The sequence below is a fragment of the Thermobia domestica genome, chromosome 10 (assembly GCF_964235325.1).
Source record: "Thermobia domestica chromosome 10, izTheDome1.hap1.1, whole genome shotgun sequence".
In the NCBI taxonomy this organism is placed as follows: Eukaryota; Metazoa; Arthropoda; class Insecta; order Zygentoma; family Lepismatidae; genus Thermobia; species Thermobia domestica.
In genome coordinates, this window is record NC_137463.1 from 265,718,937 (window position 1) to 265,744,345 (window position 25,409).

The 25,409-nt window shown below is 36.1% G+C and overlaps 1 protein-coding gene across 1 annotated transcript in view; it reads right to left on the reverse strand.

The window, feature by feature from the left end:
• The window catches only part of LOC145663188 (uncharacterized), a 78,149-nt gene extending 53,135 nt beyond the window's left edge, over nt 1-25,014 (reverse strand). The window contains exon 1 of the mRNA XM_081729521.1: nt 24,897-25,014. Within this exon, the coding sequence (XP_081585647.1) occupies nt 24,897-24,947 (51 nt within the window). The 5' untranslated portion in view covers nt 24,948-25,014. The remainder of the gene's footprint in view (nt 1-24,896) is intronic.
• Nucleotides 25,015-25,409: the final 395 nt, after the last annotated feature.

Genomic DNA, 25,409 nt, shown 5'->3' on the forward strand with positions numbered 1-25,409 from the left:
CTGGACATAAATTAATTAAAATGAAGGTTAAACAAAATATTCCTTCATTTATTACAGTGTGTGGTTAGCGCCTCTTTGTAGTTATTCAAGTCCAATCCAAACTTGCGCGTTGTGCAATTCACAGGACCATTTTGTTCAAGAATGCCCCCGAAAAAAATATCCGTCCTTCAAAGTTTACCCGCCAGTTCGAAGGACTCAACCGCCACCGCTGCTTCGTACCCCTTATAATCTCCCACATGAAAAGGTGACTCTGCATACTGATAACTACAAGGAATTTCCTCTGCTCACTTCTGCTCAACCTGGTATTTCTTCAAGTCATGACGTTCCAGCACCTGAAACGTCCTACGTTCCCGTCATTAGCCCCGACCTACCAATGGATGAAGTTCGTACTACTGAACCGAATGTTATTGCCCCTCCGGAATCTACTGCTGTACCTCAGTCTACTCCTGAATGTAAGGCCCAAGAAGTTCTCCAGGAAGGACAACTAGCTCAGGTAGGTGACCAACAGTCAGTAAAGAATTTAGAAGTGGATTCTAGTGCTGCCATGGACCACGGTAGTGCAATTGGTAGCCGACTAGAATCCCACCCGTGCAATGTGCAATCACTCACCACTGATTCCGTCAGTGAATCTGATATCAGTGCCCCTGTATATGAAAAACGTAAACATTCCAAAATAAAGGCAACTGCTACTGGAGTTTCAAAAACTTCTAAAGGAGGACGTTCTTACACCAGTTTTAGGTGTACGAACACGGGCCACCTTGAAAAAGTTGATATCTGGTACCCTCGTTGGGGACGACTTATAATTATCTTCCTTGTGTTATTGTGGTATCATTTTCAACCTTTAATGCAGTGTTTACAACTTCGTTTCACTTTCTTTTTGTTTATGTATAGTTTTTAGTTTTGCCACCATTAACCTAAATGGATTTACTTCTCCTGTTAAACAAGAAGCGTTAAGAGGTTTTATTTACAAAGCAGATATTGATATATTGTTCACTCAAAAAGTGACCCTTCCAGAATATGGTTATCTTTCCAATCATACATGCTATTCTTGTTTTATAGAGAATAAGCTAGGTGCAGCTATTACCTATCGTAATAATCTAGCTTTTAAGATAATTAATGATTACTCAAATGAACGAATCTCCATTGGTATGCTTGAACGCATAAAATTATGTAATATTTATGTCTGGTTCTCATAACAAGAGAGGGCACCAAGATTTCTTCAACACTGACCTTGCTCAGGCTCTATTCAATGGCACTGCCCTTGTATATTAGGTGGAGATTACAATTCAGTTTTACAACCTATTGACCAGACTCCGAACTTTAACTTTTCTCCTGAACTCCAAGGCATAGTAAATAGATATGTTTTAGTGGATGTGCGGCATCATTTTCGACCCGCTGAACCGGGTCACTCATTTCATACTTCACAATCATCTAGTCTCTTGGACCGATTTTACATAAGCCGCTCACTTGTTGCACAAGTACGCGATATTAAGTGTTGCTGTTTCAGTGACCACTATGCTCTAATTATGAGAATAACCCTACCAGTATCCAAATTTTTGAGCAGTAGTCCTCCATGGTATTTTAACACCTGTATACTTATGGACCCTGAATATCAGCATTTAATTCGAGAGAAATGGCGGATCTTGTTTCCGTTAATATCACGCTATCAGGGCAAGCTTATGTATTTTTGGGAAAGTGAGCTAAACCGAGATTTCGCTCCATAAGTAAACAATATTGTATTCAACGGGACCATGCATACAATACTCAATACAACTATTACTAGAGTCTTCTCAAAGAATACATGCAAGAACAATTGCGAGTCCGTCCGGTCAGGCCTCAAATTCAAGAAATCAAAGCACATTTATTGTCGTTGCATAAACAACGCATGCGCGGTTTTCTTTTGTTAGAAGTAAACCTGTCCAGGCCGATGACACGGAACAAGCTAACATCATACAAATTTAAAAAGAACGACTCAGAGGCAAACAAAAGTTATTTTTTTCTATTAAGGGCAATAATGGCCTAATTTATGAAGGTTTGCACGTACTTTCCCAATTTGTTCAGTATTATAAACAATTGTATGCAAAACCTAATGTAAACAATGAAGATGAATCTCTTTTGGACTTTATTCCTCTAAACCTAGATGTAAATGCTCAAGAGTATCTCAATAGTCCCTTTACACTTGATGAAGTCAAGAGATCAATTCAATTAGGGAAACGTGGTAAATCTACTGGTATTGACTCTTTACCATTAGAATTTTATATTACTTTCATTGATATTCTTGCCCCGTTTCTTACGGAGCTCTTCAATGAATATCGAGATACCTGTACCTTAGGAGAGTCTCTATCCACGAGTATTACAGTATTAATCCCTAAACTGTCTAACTCTAATTTCATATACAATTATCGTCCTATCAGCCTTTTATGTGCGGACTTCAAAATTTTAACACGATGTCTAGCGCCTCGTATGAAACACTATGTGGGAGAGTTAATAATGTCCTGTCAATATGGACTGGGCAACAAGCTTTAATTCATGAAGATTTAGCTAACATAATAGATTTTATATCCTATCATGAAACTGCCTCTCCTACATCCGTTGCTATTTTATCTACAGATTTCTCGAAAGCTTTCGATAGGGTATGACACGAGTATCTTTTTAAAGTTCTACAAAAATTTGGTTTCAATGGTGCTTTTTTGTCCATGCTCCAAGGAGTATATCATAACAGGACAACTAAACTAAAACTCAATGGTGGACTCAGTTCTGTCATTCTTTTCTGTACTGGTATTCTTCAAGGTAATAGCATGTCCAGCCTTTTATTTAGTTTCTCGCTTGCACATCTCATATACGCGGCACAAACTAGACTCACTGGCATACAAGTTTGTCAAGCTTCCATTTCTGTTGCGAGTTATCTTGATGACGTTCATTTCTATTTCAACAGCATTTCTACCTTACAAGATATTCAATTCCTTCTTCACGGATATCAACAAATTTCTGGAGCGAATTTAAGTAAAGACAAAACAAAACTGATAGCACCCGAATTTCGGACTACATACAGTTCGAACTATACGATTGGTGACTCAGTTAAAATCTTAGGTATTAACTGGTTCAATAACACCAAACAAACCATTAACTACAATTCTGACATAATTGCAAACAAAATTCGTGGACTTCTAATACAGCATAAGCCTCGCAATATGAACCTGATCAGTAGGAATTTATTTCTCAAACAAAAAGCACTGAGTCTTTTGTAGTATTTCTGTCAGATTTTCCCTCTTCCCACAAAAACATAAATTCCTCAAGTCATGCTTTGTTCTTTCGGTGGCAACACAAGCTGTTAAGAATTGTACGTGATCAACTTGTGTTGTTACCAGCTCAGGGTAGCATAGCTTATATAAACATAGCCCTCCAGGCTCAATCACTACTGCTGAAAAGAAGCATTGAATTGTTTACGAACGATAAGATCAGTGTGTCGTCATCTGTTGTCTCCGCATGTTTAAGTTGCATTGACCTTGAAGCTCCGATTCATATTTTTCCTTGGGGACTCAAATTCGTACACTTGTGTGAACCCGCCTTAGATATCGCTTATGCATTAATTGAACGAGCACAAATTGACTTCACAGCCCTCTACCGACATTATCTAAGAACACAACATATCGTCATGCACCATGTTCAATTGAAAGAACCACAACTTCATTGGAATTATATTTGACGAAATATTAATGCTCCCTTTTTAACTACCCAGCAACGGTCTCTTTAGTATTTTATCGTTAACAATAAATACGAAACGCGAGACAGACTATATCAGCTCGGTATAATGTGTTGAAATCTGTGTGACTACTGTCATAATATAGGTACTCTTGAGCATCGCTTACAATATTGCACAGAGATTCGACATATATGGACCAAATTTAGTACACTCATAAGTAAGATTTGTCATTCTTCTCCACCTCATATTGCTGCTATTGATGTTCTGATATATCCAGATTTTAACTATTTTCCTAAAGCAAAAAAATAACAGCGTAGTCTGGCTCGCTGCATATACGCTTCTTTATGTGCTCACCACACATCAGCCATATCCTGTCGATGTATATTTGTCTTATTTACGGTACCATTTGCAGAAAATGAATGCCCAGTATAAACAACACTTTGCAAATTATTTTGTTATCTTAGCTCCATAATAATTGTGTAAACTTTTCAGATTTATTAAGTTTTTTTTTATTTTTTTAAAAATCAACTGGCTTTGCTTGTTATTTATTTTGTATTGCTTTCATATCTGTCTAATATACATGTGATAGAACTGTTAATGAAGATTTTTTTTAAAAAAAAATGGATCAGTGGATAACGTAATTGAACAGTGAGATAATAATTAAATGTCTTGGGTTCGAATCTCCGCCCCAGCTATTTTATGATTCTTTTTTTAATGCTTGTTTAAAAGCAACCATAAGTAAATTGAACACTTCAATGATTTCAATTTGGAGCTGACCACGTGATCCTTATGCTTCAATACCACGTCGAACAAACGTTTGTTCATAATTTTCCTTTCAGTAGGCAACTGTATCCCTGCATCCTGATGTATAGATCGCTCGCTGTGAGTGTCTTACGTTCAAATCTCGCTCTAGGCATTAATGTTTTAAAGTTTTTACATCTACTTGTACTCGTATTTTTGTTTGCTCAGTGGCGGCTAATTATCAAATGTATTATTATTATTATTATTATTATTATTATTATTATTATTATTATTATTATTATTATTATTATTACTATTAAGTAGGGAATAGAAAAACGGTTTGAGAGTACTTAATTTGGTGACACATTTTATTTCCTACCAGTGTGTTATTACACCCAGGGCAATAATTTGTAGGGGCCTCGGGCATCTGCCTCCCCAGGGAAGCTTCCCGCCTTTCGATGGGGGCCCATTTTAAGACAAACTTTTTTACTACCTATACGATACGAACATGAAGTTATAAATTAAGCATCAAACAGGTTCACTACATTACATAAACGAAACAGCGCACAAAAGGTAAATAAAACAAAAAAACGAGTCTATTGCCCATTTCAGTAAAAAAAGTACTATTAGGTGCTCTTTAAAAATATGTATTAGTATGGCTTTGAGATTTGTCAATATTGTCCCCTTAATTAATTTATCATGTATAAAACGTGCTCAGGGGCGCAGCTAATAGTCCCGCAGATCTTGCCGTGCGGAAAGGTCCACAGGCTCCGAGGATCAATAAAGAGTAAGAGAATGATGGAAAGATGAGGCCCAAGGAATAGAAAAACAACTTTTCTATGGGGCCGTAATACGCGTATTAATGCTTGCTTCCCCCAGAAAAATCTAAGTTACTTCGCCGGTTATACCTGTGGAGTACCGTATATGTTGTCTTGGTGTTTCAGAATCATTTTAGATAGGTTTTCACGACGATCTCACATTTTTCACTTAAACGTATTAATAGCTCTCATTAGTATCACCGTTTGCTAGAGCCTATCTCACAAGAATGCCCTCAGTTTCATGAAACATTGTCCATCATCTTACCCCGAACAATCTCTCACGAGTATTTTGCGAGTGGAGATGAGGTGTCTTCTCTACTGCTTTCGAATCGTTTTTTTCAGGTTCAAAGTATTGTCAACAGCTAAAGCAACTGGTCTTCCGGCTCAGTCACCATCGAGTCGAACTGAGAAGTGAGCTGAGCCAATAGCTCATCCAACCGTGCAGACTCGCGCCGATGGTTCATTCCAACCAAGCTGGCTCGAGCCAATATCTTACCTGAGCTGAGCCGAACCGAGCTGATGGCTCACCCCAACCGAGCAGGCTCGAGCCGATAGCTCACCTGAGCCTAGCTGAGCCGAGCCGAACCGAGCCGGTGGCTTATCTCAACCAACGCAGTTCTAGCGAATGGCTCATCTGTGCCCAGAAGAACCGAGCCAATGGCTCATTCCAATCGACCCGAATTAAGCTGGTGGCTCAGTTGAACCAAACCAGAGTTCAAGCTGAGCCGGTACCTCAGGGCTCGAGCATAGGCGGTCGACACCACTATTTCCAATTCGGTAAAGTTTTTGCATAGCTATCGTGAAGAATTAATCGATTTAAGCAGTGTTTAGTAGTTTTCATCGGTTCAGATGGGTAGGGCCATGGTTTTCTTGCCCCATCTTTGGTTATGATTCCGAGTACTCTAAATCATATCCTTAACTTTACGAGTTTTCTAAGCACACAGAAAACCAACTGAGAAAGGTGATAAATTTCGTTCTATCGCATGTTGAAATCGAGGAAAGCAAGCTCGCCAAGAATAGACCCGAGAAGCACACGTAGAAGGCAAGTATATAGTATATTCACAATTTGCTAACATTATTTTAGTATTGGCAGTGATCAGAAAGCTACTTTTCAAAAGTAGCTGCTATACAGCTACATGATAAAAATGTAGCTCGCTTCAACTATTAGCTAGTTTTCCAGAAACGTATTCGCTACTTAAACTCTTGTCACAAATACAGTTTACTTGGCATCATGCATTATAATATACATGTTATGGCATCAACATGCGTAACTGAACTTAAAAGTTTGGTTAAAATATTACATAGAAGCTTTGTCTGTCAATTTGCATTTCACAGTAAAGTATGCATTGTGTCTGTTCTTTTTAAAGGATCTATCTATCTATCTATCTATATCTATATCTATATATATATTACTCCCTCCTCCCAAAAGTCAATATTATCCTTTTGACCGATCGTCAGTGCGCAATTTATTTCAGGAAATTTTCTTGTAATATTGCTGCAAAATAATTGGAGACAGAAATCAGAAAACAATCATATTTTCTCCCTATCATCATATAAAAATTAACTAAAAATTGTGAGGAAATGTTGGAGTTTCAAAATATTTTGGCGTCCTGGAAAAGATTTATTTTAGGTTTAGTGCAAAATTCGCTACACACTATAAAAATATGTAGCTCAGCTACAGCTACATGGTACAGGTTTAGACTTGTAGCGCCACTACAAAAATAGCGCACTACTTCCGTACCGACTATGAGTTCTATTAGGAGTAACTATTACCTAGTATAACTTGTGTCATATACTGTATATAAGGAAAAGTTGATGACAAAGTAACGCGATAGATTTCAATAGTAACTTAACCAACATATTGAACTCTAGACAAGATATTTCACGTTCCTGTCACATTATGTTTCTATATCATCATTTTACTTTTAATGTGCCTATATTAGGCCTATTCAAAATTACCCTATATATATTCAAAAGTTTGGACTACCTTTTACAAAATTCATTTCCGATAATTCATGAATCTTCACGCTTACGCTGTGAAGCATGATAGAACATCAGCGTGTCGTTGTTGCCCAAATTGATACTCATTAAACACTTTTACTGACCTCCAACAGAACAGCAGAGTGCATTAACAGTAAAGAAAATGAGTTAATTGTCACTTGAATATCTTTTCTCCAATGAAAATCCTGTGGTGCTGTATGGATGCAGAACATGGTGTAGTAAACAAAACCTGTGAAGTTTTATTTTCAATAATAAAAAAGATCGTTCTTTTTAGTGTTTGTTTTTCAAATGTCCAATAAAAACCATGGCACTACTCACCTGAACCGATAAAAGCTACTGAACACTTCCTAAATCCATTAATTCTTCAAGATAGCAATACAAGAAATTTATCGAGTTGGAAATTTACACCTGACTTTACAATAACTTTGTTTTGTAATAATCCTATTCACAACCGAACCAAGAATTTCTTTAAGGCGATATTAGATACAAGAAGACTCACTAAGCCGGACATACAGTCACTTCCATAAACCGATCTAATCTCTAGCGACCAAACTTGGCCCATTTGAATGTGTTGAATGAAACATGCCAACTCTAATTGTGCAATTGTGCAATTGTGCAATTGTGAGATAGACTCTAGCAAGCGGTGATACTATTGAGAACTATTAAGACTTGTAAGTGAAAAAAATGTGAGATCATCGTGAAAACCTACCTAAAATGGTTGAAACACCAAGACAATAATGAAGTCCATACTGGGAAGAAATAATAATAATAATAATAATAATAATAATAATAATAATAATAATAATAATAATAATAATAATAGTTTTTGAGTTTAGCGCCCCTTTCAGCAGCGATGTTATATGAGTAGACTGCGGATTTTTGCATATTTGCATTTTTTTCCTTATGTGATACTGATATGCTCTTTAAACAGAAATTCGTTTAAGCTGTTTCGGGGTAAAATAGCAGAGTTTTATAGTGCATATATTTGCATGTTTATGACGTTACTGCATATAAATGCATATTTAAAGGAACGACCAAAGTGATAATTTTAAACCTTCAACAGCTTTCCTTATGAATGGAATTTCAAGTTTCTGATATAAATACTCTCAAGACCTTGAAATAGTTCATTGTCGTCGACTTACAAGGCAGGGTACCCAGGTGTAACACACCGATTGTGATAAGATCGCACAGACATAAAGAACATTGAAAAAGAAGCGATACGTATTTTTTATATCGGCCAACAAGCGCATTGAAAGGGTCAAATAAGGGCATAAAAATGGGGTCAAAATGAGATTATGTGGAATATAGCGAGAACGAGAAGAGATATCGGAAAAGTTTAAATGTACGAAATACTACCCTAGTCGACGCAATTTAATGAGGTAGAACGCACCCATGAGAAGAGAGCAGAACATCCGAAAATGGACCAATCACGTGTACGACATTGTCACAATGTGTTACGGAAATGAGAGAAAAGGGTCATAAGGAGCAGGAAGAAAGAAGAAACGAAATCAGAAAATACGTGTTTTTGCTTTGGGTGCATACATCACCCATATGCGAAAGAGACGCAGATTTAACTCAATGCACGAAGATGGGGTAACACGCAGGAAGGATGCAAACTCCGTTCGTATATGCAGCAAACGAGACAGTACTGCGCAGTGGGTTGCACATATCGCGTGATGGGAACAGTAATTCATAGCACAGTACAATGTAATAGCAGGTGGTCCACATACGTAAAATAAACACCAACAGTAATGTCAGTACCACACATGAGTATCAACATTACATCACTACGAAAATACGCGTACAACGTAACAGTAATAGTAACAATTTTGTTTTTGTGTTACTACTGCCTACACACATTTTCGTTTCCAACTTCCATCTCATCGTTCTTCTCATTACGCGAAAGGAGAATATGTGAAAGAAGAATAGGAAAGGGGTATCCTCCTGGCAGTGATACAAGTCACCTTTTTGGAAGAAGATAAAATAAATAACGATGTCAAATCACCTACAACAAAATTTCCACGTCACCCATCTTGGAAGGTAAAGTTCCTACTGTAGTGTGTGTGTGTGTGTGGATTTGAAAATGTGTGGTCCTATGGCAGTATAAGGATACCGAAAGAAAAATCTTCTAGAAGTTATCTTCTGAAACAATGGATTGAAGTCGAGAGACGTTAACAATTCAAGAAGAAAACATATTTTGCAAAGGATATGGTGAACAAGTAATATTTTCCAAGTAACTAAACTTCTTTTCAGAAGAGAACATTCCCATTTGTTTCGACAGCAAAAGCTTAAACTTCAGTAGCGCCTTTTTTTTTTTTTTTTTTTTTTTGCCTTCTTATATTTTCGTAGCAGTTTCAAGCCTGGTAAGAAGTTTATACAACTATGAAACAACCCAGATGTTTTTTTTTTCTTTCATACTCGACAGAGTTTATCCCAAAGAAACGGTTGAAAAATGTATTTCGGGAAGAAATGAACAACCCTTTTGAAAATGAACTCTACAATTAATTAAAATATTTGCTTTACAAAATCTAAAATCTGACGCAGCAGTTACTTTCTGAGACAAGGAAATAAATTCCCGAGTTTTTCTTTAAGGACTTTATGAGAGTATTTAAATGTAAGCTTGTGCTGCTTTGATACGCACCACGCACCTCGATCTCTCGAAACGTAACTTGTCTACTAAGTAAGTCTTCTGTTATGTTTTCGATAACTTTACCTTCTTCCCATTCACGCTCAATGTCTCGCTCAATTCTATTTATTCCATTTAAAGTATCAATATTATATGTTGTAAATTATTGCTGTTCGAAATGGACAATTTTACGCTAGAAGAAAATATTCTAGGATTTACATATAATTGGATACAAAAAGTAATTTCAAGTCAAATTATTTTCTTTTAAACAAGAACATAAGATTTTGAACACAGACTTTTAATACAGTAAAAACTGCCTTCATCTGGCACCTAAACGATGAATAGGTTACATTTTATTGCTAGTTAATATGGAACATTAAAAGTTTTAGCAACTGGTTTGAACTTTTTTTACTGTTTTATGAATTATAAGCATATGGTGAATTAATATTTTATCTCTACTTTATTAGTTAAAGCAAAAAAAAGTTCACTTGTGCGGAAATTTAAGCCACGACCCTTTGCACGGGGGACGTAGATGCTCTTCGAGGCCGTCACTTGATAAGTTTACGCGTCATATCATATATGCGCGAGTAGGGATCTTTAGGACTCTTTTCTTCACTATTTCCGGTTATTGTGCTGTCCCAACTCGTAATATTAGCACTTTCAATTTATACTACTACCTCGAGAAGGATGGATCTGAAGTTAATATACCAAAGTCTGCTTTCCCCTTATAAGAAATGCTCACCTGGAGTCCACTGGCGAACTTGGACACTATTTAGAGAATGATCAACTATGCCTAAATGAAAAAAAAATCAGGTGGAAATACACGTGAGGAGAAGTTATGGAGATTTTAGTGAAGTTTAGAAACCAAACTTAATAAGGAACAAATGTTAATGTAGCCACAATCAGTCAACATCAATTGAGAGCATAACTAAACACTTCAGACACGTGTAAGAAATGGTCGACCGGTTGGGACAAATAATCTGTTAATCACGTCTACAAACCTTATAAAAAAAATACGTTTTTATCGTTTGTGCGTATCACATTCTGTTTTTCAGTGACTTTCAATGCTAAACTTAAGTCCGCTTTTACTTCTTTCCTTGTGTTCAGTTCCACCTGCAATGTAATATTTAGGCATAGTTGACCATCCTCTAAATCGTATCGAAGTTTTGTCAAGTTTCCAGTGGACATCAGCTAACCATTTTCTTCCAAGTACCAAATGTATTCAAATATCCATTTCAAACGGATCATTCGATTTCCGTGATGATCGGACAGACAATCACGATGTCACTTTTACATATTGACCGCGTATTTAGAACTTGCCCCTTTTCCCCTCAAAAGTCGATTTTTAACGACAACGGAAGATGGGCTCACATATTTTTAAAATAAGGTTTATATCCATATCTTCCTCTTAGAATATATACAGGGTGTTGCAAAACAACACCAACAACGTTTGGGAGGTGATTCCTGACACCAAGATAAGACAAAAATTATACACCAACCTGGGTGCACAAATGTTTCCTTTCCGATTTATAGGCTGCCGAAAACGTGAAAAAATGTACTTTAAAGGTCCATGGCTCCAAATCTATGGGTCATGCCGTAGTCTAGCCAAGACTTCACTTAGGATCTAATAAGTGAGCTATCCAAAAATACATGTTTCGAAAATCCTAGGAAACTCGCGTAATAATTTTTATAGAGGGAGTTCCTCTACGTGCATATAATATGAAGTATTCACCAACTACCTCTATCAAAATTGTTGTGGAAGTACCGCAGGATTTTGAAACTTGGATATTTGGATAGGATACGTACTAGTTCCTAAGTAAAGTCTTGACTCGACTACAGTAGATCCCATAGATTTGGAGCTATTGGACTTTAAATTTCATTTTTTCATGTTTTTGGCAGCCTATAACTCCGAAAGGAAGCATTTGTTCACCCAAATTGGTCTATACTTTTTGTCTTATCATGGTGTCAGGAATAACACTCAAACACTTGTCGGTGTTGTTTTGAAACACCCTGTACAAAAGACAAATACCATGTGAGGACAGATTGTAATAAAATCTGTAAAATCTCCCCAGACATTAGGCAAAAGTTACAAAATAGTCGGGAATGGACAGAAGTGTCCGGACGACCAGGACATATCTTCTGCGTACGTCCCTACATGTTCGCTGCGGTAGTGTAAAACTGAGTTTGGATCTCAGTGCTATACGAATCACCATGTCTCTCGTTGAAGCGCATAGAAACGAAGTATCTCACGAGCCATTGGTGACTCGTAACGCAGCGAACGTGTTTTAAATGAAAGTTTTCCAGTCAAATTTCATGTAGAAAGTAGGCCTACTGGACTCACAAGAGCCCTAAGAAAAATTATGTTTTAAGTTTTATGTTCCATGGTTATGCCGACTAAGCTAAAGGAGACGTCGATAACGAGAACGAAAGAAATAGTGGAATGAAGAAAGTGGAAGGAAATGGAACCCCGAGAAAACCTACACACACGACTTTTCTCCAGCACAATGATCACTGGGCAGGAGCTGGGATAGATGCAGGGACACACCAAAGCTGAGTGGGCTACGACCAAAACAACCATAAACAAAGGGCTTAACCTTTTTGGAACAGCGTAAACCATTAAATTCACAAAACTTCAGTAATAATAATAATAATAATAATAATAATAATAATAATAATAATAATAATAATAATAATAATAATAATAATAATAATAATAATAATAAATTTTCTTAACGTTGCCTTAAAATTAGGCAAAACTTACAGAAAAATCGGGATTTCGTGAAGAGGTTCTGGACATCCAGAACACACCTCCGCAAGTACCAAAATTTTAAACGAAAGCGTTCCACTAAAATTTCATGAAGAAAATATTCTATAGTACGTTTTAAGGAAAATAATTGTAATAAAACTAACTGAATATCACTGAAAAATAAGGTATATAAGAAACTAACGTTTAGGATATGCAGAAGTAATTATAAAAGCTTTGTTTAAAAAATACGTATACAAACCATAATTTGATAAGCTCAGAAATACAAAGTAACAAAATAGTGTTTAAGATTCAGTCTACAGAGCAAGTGTTACTTAAAGAATGGACATACACTACTTCGAGAATCAAGATAAGACGAGAAATGTTTACGATACTTTTCGTCTCGTCTTGATTCTCATCTCTAAATCAAGACGATGATTTGAGTTACCCTTGTGCCATCTCCAAAGTAAAATGTTCTTTTTCGTTTCAATTTTGTTTGTTTTATTTGAGAAACGAGACGAGTAATTCCTCTTCTTGTGAGCAACACTAAACAAACCCAATATGTTCTTGACAAATGTCACGTTTCTGCTTGTAATGGTATGACTTGAGCGATAATAAGCTCATCTTTTAATCTTCTACAAGATAATGTTGATTATTATTATTATTATTATTATTATTATTATTATTATTATTATTATTATTATTATTATTATTATATCTGAAGATTTGGTAGTTCAAGTATTGAAACATACGAACATTCAAAATCTGAAAATAAAAAAAATGTATGTGATCATCGATCAATCGCCGCCAAAAAATCTAAAGTAAAAAGAAATACTTGCCCTCCTTGGATCCGATCCGACGACTCTTAGATTACTGGCCTAGCGCTTTGACCACTGAACCACGATCATTACACAGTAAAAGATTCGTCCTTAGTGTGATCACGTTAGGTTCCTTTGCTTTCGGTTACAAAGTTCTACGGTATTTTTTTTTTTTTTTTTTGTTTCGAAAGGTCTTTAGTATTTCTTTCATAATGATGTAAGTCAACAATCTTCGAATAGTTTCTATTAATAACTTGAGTTGTTCTTAAATCTTTGGTTCTTAATTTTGTTTCTTATCCATACCTAACTACAGATATGACAGATTTAATTCTTATACTCTGCATTTGATTTCAAAGCAGTCCCCATTACCTGGTCAAGGACTTATATCCGTCACTAAACAACATGTGGTCGAGTTAGTATTGAAGCACAACGATCACGTGGCCAGCTCGAAATTCAAACAACCAAATTGTTGCCTATTTGTGGTTCTTTTTTGACAAGAATTAAAAAAGGAATCATAAGATAACTGCGGCAGAGGTTCGAACCCAAGATACCTAATAATTACCTCACTGTTCAAGTACGTTATTCACTCAGCCAACGGTACACAGTGAAACTTCTGTTACAAATATAATATCTCGGACTAGTTGTAATACTTTTTTTTGTATTAACGTTAAGTGCTAAGTATGATGATTTGTTCTGATTTTTTAAAAAATTTTCAGCTTGTCTAAACTGCAACATTAAAATAAATGTAAATAACTATTTTATTCGTATTTGCTACTTGAATAGGCTTGTTAAACATAATTGGATTACGAAGTGGATGCGTATTGTACGGACTGATTGTTCATAAATTAGATTCCAGGAAGGATTAAAGAATGCAGACCCGCGACAAAAATCTTTTTGACAGATAGTAATGTATTATTTCACCACACCAGACCCTTCTTTTAGATTTCAGCGTAATTAATTAAATACCTACCAAGATACACAGGTTTCTATGGTAGAAAAGAAATATTGTGTCACACTCAAGATTTCTTCAAAAGAGGCGCGGTGGCTCAGTGGAAGAGCGTTCACCTCCGGTGCTTGGGGTCCCTGGTTCGATCCCAGCTCGCGCCGTGTGGACTTTGTGGTGGACAAACACCGTGCTCGTGGGTTTTCTCGGGGTTCTCTCGTTTCCTCCCACATTCTTCATTCCACCATTTCACTCATCTTTCATCATCACCGTCTCCTTTAGCCTAACCGGCATAACCGTGGGATGTAAAACCAAGAATTTCATTTCATTTTCTTCAAAAGAGTTGTCTTAACCGAGACTTGGCTACTTAAGCCTTCATTCGGCAAACCGAAACTTTCTGTTTATTTTTTTTATTTTATTTATTTATTTATTTTTTTGGTAAATCAGAGTCCTTTTTCCGTTCTTTCTCCCTCCGACCATTATTTCATGACAGAACTCTCAAGTTGGGAGACTTCGACAGTAGTGAAAGAACAGTTGAGGTTAGAAACCCGGGGGTCATGGGTTCAAGTCTACTCAAAGTCAAGTTAATACTTTTAAATTTAATTTGTTCTTGCAGGATGTATGATGACTTCTCTTTGCTCAAAATTCTCCACTAGAGATGAGATGCACATGTTAACCGAGAGAAAGAGAGAGAGGAGATATCTCCAATTGAAACATTATCCTAAACATTCATCGATATTCATATTTGATTATGATTTAGTTCATTTTTATTTATTTTTCTTTACGAAATTACAGTCCCCGATTACTTAGAATATAGCAAGAGATAGTGAATGATATATTACGGTGTATTACAAGAGAGAACTTGTGTTCTTTTGATATCGTATATGCTTCTAATAAATGCATGCTTGTATCATTAATTGGAGATTAAATTACACAAACTCATGTTATGAGCACACACAATATGACTATTTGTCATATTTAAAACATATGACATGTTTCCTACTGATAGAATGATTTTAGCAAATTGAACTTACACGCTGCACATCTTGTTTTTACTTTCTTAGGTTTTCTTTTTCCTTTGTATTTATTTTTCTTTTCTGTTTCATTTTCCGAACACACTGCAAACCAGTAATACAACACTAAAAAATATTCTTGTTAGCTGTAATGTGTAAATGGAAAATAATAATAATACATTTTTAAAAAGTAAAAGCTAGGATGGTTTTGCTGATAAGAAAATGTTCTCACAAAACAAAGATGGAAGTCAAAATACCTCGACCTGATATTTTTTCATAAAGGTTTAGTAGATATACTAAAACTGATAACTAACAAAATTGAACATAACGTTGAAACAAATAATGTAAAACATTCGGAGATTTTACAAAATGCTGGAACCTGTGAAATAAAATGAATGTCTGACCAACATTGATTTTTCCTTGATATATCTAAGGTTAAATAAAATTTCTCTGTAACTCTCTCATGATATCAATCGCACTGTAAATACTAAACTGTGTATTCTAACCGGGTTTTTAATCGTCGGAGAGTTATAGATCTTTTTATATTTTTTTGCAGTTTCCTACACTGACATGTTCCGAACAAACTGTTGCATTTTTAAAACGCCTTATGTGGTTCTCAAATCAGCTAACCTTAAGGGTATTGTTGGTTGTCTAACATTGCAGGATACGAAGATTGGAAGTGTGACTGCACTTTTGCTTGCGTGTATTCATACGCATTGCCCTTTGATGATACGTCATGCCGTTGCAGGATGTCTGATATCTAACAGTGTTATGTATACTACATATGTATAGGGTCTACGTATGTTACATACGTCAGCTATATGTTACATACGCGTATCTGTATGTGAGATCCGGACCGCCTATATACCGTTCTTTCGTTCGTACAGAAAGTACGTTTATTTGGAACACTTATACGGAAACTACGTATAAACCATACTTTTTCAATTACAGGTTTAGTGTACGTTAAGTCCAAAGACTACAGAATTTACAAACGTAACCTACGGTTTTATGTACGCCACACACGTTTTTCTGTCAGTGTATATAAAACTCATAAATCTTTCCTTCTCATATGCATTTGAAAATCGAACATAGATAGTTACAAGCTTAATTCAAGTATAATTATATTTATTCATTCAAGTATATTTATTATTCAAGTATAATTATTACTTCTTGAATTATAACAAAAGGACACGTAATCTTAGTACGCTCTACTAACAGACAACTTTTGCATTCAGTAGCCAAGGGAATCAAGTTCACTTTTAGTTATTTTGAACAAATTTGATCTTTCTCTATCTGAACCTCCTTTCAGATCTTAAAAGATTGATGTGTATGTCTTATATATAGCTATTACAGTGTAATGTAAAAAGAAAAAAATATTTCAAAGTACTTAAGCGTATCACACGCACCTTACGTATATTTTTCACACTCCTTTGGAACTTGAACTTCATTCCGTTGTATCGATTTAATATCACTGACTTTTATTTATTTTGATCCATATTGGGGATGTTCTTTCTTCTAGAGAAGGGTTTCTGAACCTGGGGGTCGCGACTCCTAGGAGGGTCGCGAGAAGGTATCATGGGGTCGCGAAGACAAACTAAAGACAAATATGATTAGAATCTAATGTCGGAATATAACAACAAAACTTGGATTTAATTGTTAAGATATATAGATATATAAAACGATTCGTAAATCGAAACAATCCAGTTTTTAAATTACAATTCGATACTTGTAAAAGATTAAGTAAAAGAGAGATAATATATATGTACATATTATCACTGCTTACTATTCAGTATAGATTAATTATAAAAGAAAAACTTCTTCTAATGATTTTCCAGGAGGTAATGTACCTAAAATGGAAGCCACATTTCCTCGCTGAACTGCTATGCTGATACGTTGTATCAGAAAAGTAGAAGCCCGCTTGTCACCAGTAAGGTGTGCTATACGTTGGCCTACTTCTTTGATGAAATTGAGCCCTTCGAGACCCCAAATGCCGCTCGATTCAATGGCTACGGGCACGAACATGTATCTGTTGAGCAGATCTTTATATTTTCTTCTTTTCTCGCATTCTCTGCGGGCTGCAATAGCTCCTTCTCGAGATGAAGAAAGAGTCAAATTAGATGACGCGAAAGTGTCAGAGCATGTGAAATCCCAGAGAAGAATCCTTCCCCTCTTCCATGGTACCAGCGTCATGCCATCTGGTCTTTTGCCATCAGATCTGTTACACCCCACAGGTTCACGGACAGATGGAACTTCCGCCGATGTGAGTGCTCTCCAGATAATGTCATTCACGTTCGAATGCCTCACATGTCTTCCGGAGCTACTTATACAAGACAGACCATGTAGACCATTCTGCTTGACTGATGCACCACATTTAGAGCAGTTGTGTGATTCACAGATGTCTACTCCTAGGCGAAGTGCAACTGCAATACGAAAACTTTCGTTTGGAAGGTGCAGTCCTAGGGTGTGTGAAGGTAATGCCTGTAGCCAAGCACCTGAAATTGCTGATGAGGAGGCGAGAAGTCTAGCCTTATCCTCTTGACTGTCTGCTTCTTGTAATAACACTGATTGACGTAATTTGATGATTGGCTTGTCCCAAATTGATTGCGAACTTCTGCCCGTTATTTCAGGAGGGCTTAAACCAACTAGGTTAGACCAGTCAGATATGCAGTCTTGGACGTCAGATTCTATGTGAGGCTCATTCAGTTGGTTGAGGAGTATCTCAATGGTATGCCGGGAGCCATAGAACGACGCTAAAAATGAAGGATACGCCAAATCGACTGCCCGACGAATACCAAGACCTCCAGAATCAACTGGAAGGGAGGCCTGTATCCATGCGTTGCTATTTAGGTTACAGTTGAGTAACGATTCCAGTCCACATTTCAGAACGGTGTCAAACTTCTCTAGTAAATCGACTTCACGCCAAGAAGTAGAACAGCGTAAAAAATAGATTATTCTTGGTATGGAGAACGACGCACGAAGGAGATAAAAAGCTGAATGTGCGGAGACTAGGGCCAGACGTGATAAGAAAAAGTCTAACTTTTTAGTTTTCTCGACTAACAAATTACGTGTTGCCTCAGGTGAAAGGGCTGCACCAAGTAGAAAGGCTGACGAGGTTGTGATAAGTTGTATTCCCGGTGCTGAATTTTTAAATTGTGAATATAACACTTCTATTTGATCTTGCGAAATTCCTAAAAACCCTACTTCACACTTCATAAAATTTAAGTGTAGTCCGATGTCTGCTGCCATAGTTCGAATATTGTGTAGTTCACTTATAACTGTGTCAGGATCTCCTGCTATAGTGCCATCATCTAAGTACCAGATATTTAATTCAGTGTTAATCCTAGACACTATGGACTGAATTGTCATGGCGAACAAAGCGGGACCTAGAGGATCGCCTTGTTGTACTCCACGTTGCGAGAGTATTATCTTATCACCTAGAAATAGGTTACTTGGTTGCGCTTAACATTGATATACATAGTGAAAAATCGATGGAAAATTAGTTTTAACTGTGAGTAGCATAGCGTCTCGGTTCAGTTCATTAAAAGCGTTTCGAAAGTCTAATTTCAGAAAAGCCTTTTGTTTTGAATGGGGAGTAGAAAAGTAAATGCGAGCTGCATGTGCTGCGGCTTCGGCTCCATTGGGAACGCATACTCCCAATTGGTGAGGGTAAAGGAAACTTACGACGGATTACGTAATGTCGGAATATATTTTTAAATATTATTTTAAATTTTGTTCTGAGAGGCATATTTTTATTTTTATACATACTCGTATTGTTAAGAACAACAAAAATAGATCTATTAACAGTGTCAGCAGGTGCAGAGTTGTTTCAAAATCATTTTAAATGAAAGAGGTACGATATGAAACTAATGAGAACTATGTATTAGAATACCAGAAAAATGCAAAACAACAAAACCCACATAGGGCTATTGAAATATAATTAAAATTGAAAAGTAATGAGATATCTGAGCATGGTATGATTTCACTAATGCTTCACTGTCAAATTCCACCAAGGTGACGCACATTATCAAGTCATTTTCAACTGATAACTGATTTCTTGTCTATATTTACCATGGAGGAAAAACTACTTTCGCATACCTACTCAAATGGAATTATTACTTTTAAAGCAGTAGAAACTAGACCAAAATATTGTTTTCTCCTCTTCAGCCAGAGCTGGTCCAAGTTTTCGTTACAGAAAACCAATTGCAAGGACTAGTCTATTAGTTGGTCAAGAAGTTGTGAGCTTAGATCAGCTACTTTGATGGCCTCTTCAATGAAGCGGTTTAATATCCATTTTGAACCAACGCTTACACTGTAGGGAACATATTACTGTTACTGTATCTACGATATACAAGAAATAGATTCTACTATTACAGAAATAGATGGATATCGTGATATCTCCGAAACAGATATATTAAAAATCCCACACAAACTTATTACAAAGCAGAAATAATTATAAGGGGATCGCTAGCATGAGGATGTGATAAAATGGAGGTCGTAATAAGAATTATGTTGAGAATTACTGTTCTAGAGAGACTTCATGTTTGTTGTTTGTGTGAAATTATGGGTTAAGGTACAATAACAAGTAACAGTTTATTTATTTTCAAGTTTAGAATAGACATAATTACGGAATATATACAAAATAGAATGTAGAGTAGTGATGTTTGCATACAGTTTCGATCTTACTTTAATTTTGTTGTGTAAATCAAGAATGAATTTGAATGTTCCTTTCACGGAACAGTGCGACTGAATATGATGTAATACGTTAAAATCGCACTCAAAATGCCTTTTGCTTGATCTAAAGCTACGTAGTAAGAGGTCTAAAATTTCAGATAATCAAGTAATTGATCAAGAAAGGAGTTACTTTAGTTCTTTATAATGATAATAATAGTATTGTTAATATTACAAGATACCTACTCTGTCAGATTAAAAAGCATTTATTCCGAAGTTGGTCGTCCACCAGGTTTTCTACAAAAAGCGTAATAATAGCCACGAAAATTTAAAAATTATAAATTTTTAGGACCGCTTTTAAAGGGTATAATGTTGCTAGGCTAGGGTATAGAAGAGTAAGTATGGATAGATAGGGTAGAGTAGGGTCGGGTTAGTTTCGGGTTAGGAATGTTTGAACTCATTTCGTTAAAATTAATAGAGTATAATTTCTGTTCTCTGCGTAAAGATATCAAATGGTTTCTATACACCTACAGCGATGTTCACAATACAAATGCTCATTGCTTTCGCACAATCCAACCATATGGTAACCTTGCGCGAAGTAGTTTCCACTACTTGCCAAATAGTTCCACGTTCATAAGCGTTTATTATATATATATATATATATAAAAACATAAATTCCGCTCTCCTTACATATTATGAAGCACACAAACAAGAACATTATCCATTTCTTTTTGTTTAATTTTCAAAATTTTGCTAGAAACGGACGACCAACTTTGAAAGTTAACCCGACTAAAGTTTCTCAAAGAGACGCATAAGCATCGAAAGAAAGACTTGGTTTAGTAGATACGTTCAATTTGAATGTCGTCCTACTCAACAACGCCCGTCAATTCCACAAATAGGGAAGCTAACAAGGTTGATCTACTTTGTTTTACATATTAAATCGATTTTAATTGCCTGCGGATATACTAACAGCGATCGTGAAAGTGGAAGGGCATCACAAACTGAACGCGGTTAACATTATAATTTGAATTTTAATTTTGATAGCCAATAATTTGTTTGGCTTGGCACAGCCTTCAAAAACATTTATTGACAATAGTAACTCTTTAGTGTTTTTAAGTTATTTTCTTTTTAGCGCTGTTAAAATTATTTTCTACCTTTTAGCGCTTTCTGAATTCTAATAACTTCATAACAACGTATTTAATTTGTGGTTATAATGGTTAAGTTTATTATAAGAAAACTCTTCAAATTGCCCCCATGCTATTATGGTTATTAATACATTGAGTTGTGTGTGGATAAAATTGTATATGTCAACGTCCGGATTCTCGGTCCAATATGTTGGCATATGTTAGTATGGTAGCGGCAGCCATCTTGAAATCCGCAATTTTGAATTAAGGTCAAGTTTTTGAAATGAGAATAGGGTAATATGATACAGGATTTCGGGCCAGAATTTAATCAGGAAAACAATGGTGAACTTAATTTTAAGATTCGCTCATTTGGAGAAAAGTTACAGGCATGTTAATTGTTTATACTTACTACGTGCGTAAGTCCCTTACCTCCGTTTCTAACCCGCGTATTGATGATAATAAGTGGATAAAAGCTTCGGTAATACATATTATGCCTAGAGGGAAGTGATACGGTGAGAGTATCCTTGACGGCAGCCATCTTGATATCCACCATTTTGAATTAAAGTGAAGTTTGAAAAATGAAAACCATAGCATGTGATACCTCATTTTAATAGTAAATTTTCCAAAATTGCCAATGGTATGCTTATTTTTGTTCTATAGTTAACCAGTATGAATTTAGGACTGTTTCTAATGTGCACCAGACGTCCATTATTCGATCTTTCAAATTGGCAACACTCCTAATTTTCACCGCATGTTTTAAGATTCCAACTGGCACTTTGCAATTGTTGCCATGGTTAATGTTTTCTAAATTTATTACGTTTTTTAAGAGTTGCGATTTGTCAGTTCATGAATGGTTTTGATAAGCATCCAGCGAACTTTCTGAATTTTACTACTTACAACATGATCATTTATTTTAAACCAGAATACATGAGGAACCTATGGACCTATGTGATGTAAAGAAATCAAATGAAATTATAACAAATTGGTGTTATACGAACACAAAATTATCAGGAAATGCAGCCTACATGTTGCGCAAACGACAAACAATATTTTTTTTTTTTAATAAATACAAATTTAAAGAACATCAGCTATGATAGAAAATATCAAAGAGGCATAATATAACTGTTCCCAAAACATTGTTTGTACCATGAATAATATGAAAACACGTAACTTGTTTATAAAGAGGTGTAACTTAATTGAGTTCCCGATCAATACTGATTATGAATCTTACAAACATGAATCATCAAAACAATCGCTAGAAAACGAATGACTTTTTTGTCTGACTAGCTAAAAAATTGCCATAGAAAATAAGTAAATATACAATAAAAATATAAAACAAAACAAAAGACCCTTGATTTACCCAACAATCATATTTCGTTCTCCTTTTTGAAGTGAATTTTCATTTGATTTTTCGTTTCATCTACTATGCAAGCTATGTGTTCGGTATTACCCGAATACAAAGTTGAAGTTGTTTCGATGTGCGATGATTCATGTCAGTAAACGAGCTTTTGAAGGGCAGGTATAGGAAATAAATAATTATATGGCAAGTCTTCAAAATTCAGAAAGATTGCTGGATGCTTATCCCAACAGTATTCATGAACTGACAAATAGCAACTCTTAAAAAATGTAATAAATTTAGAAAACATGAGCCATAGGCAACAATTGCAAAGTGCCAGTTGGAATCTTAAAACATGCGGCGAAAATTAGGAATGTTGCCAATTTGAAAGACCGAATAATGAACGTTTGGTGCACATTAGAAACAGTCCTAAATTCATACTGGTTAACTATAGAACAAAAATAAGCATACCATTGGCTTTTTTGGGAAATTTGCTATTAAAATGAGGTGTCACATGCTATGGTTTTCAATTCTTAAACTTCACTTTAATTCAAAATGGCAGATTTCAATATGGCTGCCGTCAAGGATACCCTTACCGTATCACTTCCCTCTAGGCATAATATGTATTACCGAAGCTTTTATCCACTTATTATCATTAATACGCGGGTTAGAAACGGAGATAAGGGACTTTCGCACATAGTAAGTGAACAATTAAGAGACTGTAACTCTTTCCCAAATGGGTGTATCTCAAAACTAGCTTCACCATTGTCTTTCTGATTAAATTCTAGCTCGAAATTATGTATCATATTACCCTATTCCTATTTAAAAACTTGACCTTAATTCAAAATGGCGGATTTGAAGATGGCTGCCGTCAAGGTCATACCTACCACACAACTTCCCCCTAGGTCTTATATGTATCTACATGGTTGTTCTTTCATTAACGCTCCGTTTACAAAGGTTAGTAAGGAACTTCTGCAGTAATCTCTAATAACCACATCACAACTTTTAAAAATTGTAAAAAAAAAAAAAATGCACCATGGCAAAAATTTCTGTCATCACAAATAATACATATATGTCCTCTATCAGCTAGAAAAATTTCATTGAAATCGGAGCCGGACAATTGGGTGATGTCCCTTGTTAGTATCACTACTAGTTTTTCGCTACCGAATGAATTTCAACCAATAGTAGACTGTTAAAAACTATCGAATGAATTTCAGCCAAGTCGATATTTCAGGCAATGGGGAATTGAGGAAAAAGTGGCTGCATATGTATGCTCATTTTGCAACGTTATCGTGTAACAAGAAGAGAGAGGCGAGGGTATAATTCCGATTTAAGTTCCATTTCGAGTGTATTGCATCCCGAAAAGAGATGTCCCGATCTACGGGGCGGCTTCTGCTTCTACTTGTCAACAACGTTCCTCCCTCCTCATCTGCTTTATTAATCTGCGGACCTCTCCCTAGAGACTCCAGGGAGTCTAGTCCAGTATACATTTGTCAGTCAGACTATCGAATGAACGTTTAGGTAGAAGAGAAGCACGTAGGAACACTATGTTTGAATGAATAAAAAACTATCGGACTATCGAATTAAAACTATCGATAGTTCAAAACAACTGTAGAAGATCATTCGATAGGAAAAAAATATTCGATAGTGCCCATCACTACTATAGTAATGGGTGTCTGCTCGCTTTGCCTTCTGGCCCCGAGTCAAATCATGTGGGACCTATCGATCCAATTTGTACTGCTTTCCAAGTTGATAGAGGTGCTGACGAATGGTTTCTCCACTCAGACTGAATTGTAGTCCCATTTCCTCACATGTCTGGCCACTGTTCGCCTCAATTGCTGCCTGAGATCTTCATTGTGCACATGTGTTGATCTTTCGGCACGTGGTGCATTTTCGAATGTTTCGTAACCGTTCTTAAACTTGTTAAACCACAACTGCGCTGTCTGTGTAGTCACGACATCTTCACCAAAGGCCCGGCATATCTTCCGCCCTGCTGCAGCGCGGTTGACCCCAATTTGAACTTGTACGGTTTACACGCCCTTATGACACTCTGTGGAGGTCCCATGTTCACTCTGTCCTTACCCAAGTTAACGGTGTAACTGAACTGCCACAACCAGGTAGTATGTTGGATATACGCACACCAACAACTGACCTTCGCCTTATCCCCATTCGGATTGAACTCACGGTGTGAGGACCAATTCAACCAGACCTCCATAAAAAGCGACAGAACTTTCTTGGTTATCTTTATACCAATACCTCCCATAGAAACTCCTATATATCAAATTAAGAAGTAATAATCTAACAGAATGGCATATCTCAAGTACGCTGGGTTAGGAAAAATAGTACAAAAGAGATAACGTACCTGTAATAGAAGTATTACATTTAGGACTAAAAGTGTGACATTCTTATTCATTGTTGAATCTTTGTATCAAACTATAATATTGAAACGAATGAAGCACACTTCAAACCTCTCAAGCGCATAACGTCAGAGAAATTCCACAACAGCTCTCTTGGAACAGTAAGAAATCAAGAGAATGCCAATAAATGACGCTATCAAGGTAAGGGAATTCTACTGGAAAAGAATAGGATATAAAAAAATGATCTTGTGTTTGTAAGTGGCTTCTATTGCTCAATGGAAACACAATCCAAAACAGGCATGAAATGTATTTCAGTTGGTGAACCTTAACCACACAGAAAATGTCGTAGCTCTCACTTGCTTCTTGATTTTTTAATATAATTTCACATCAAAAATGTATTCTATGTAAATTGTTCATCATTTTCCAAGATAGCATAAACATTCTCTGGGGATTTCAAGGTTTTACACAATATTATTGAAGAAACCAAGAAAAAGAGTAAATTTTGGATTTGGTGTGTT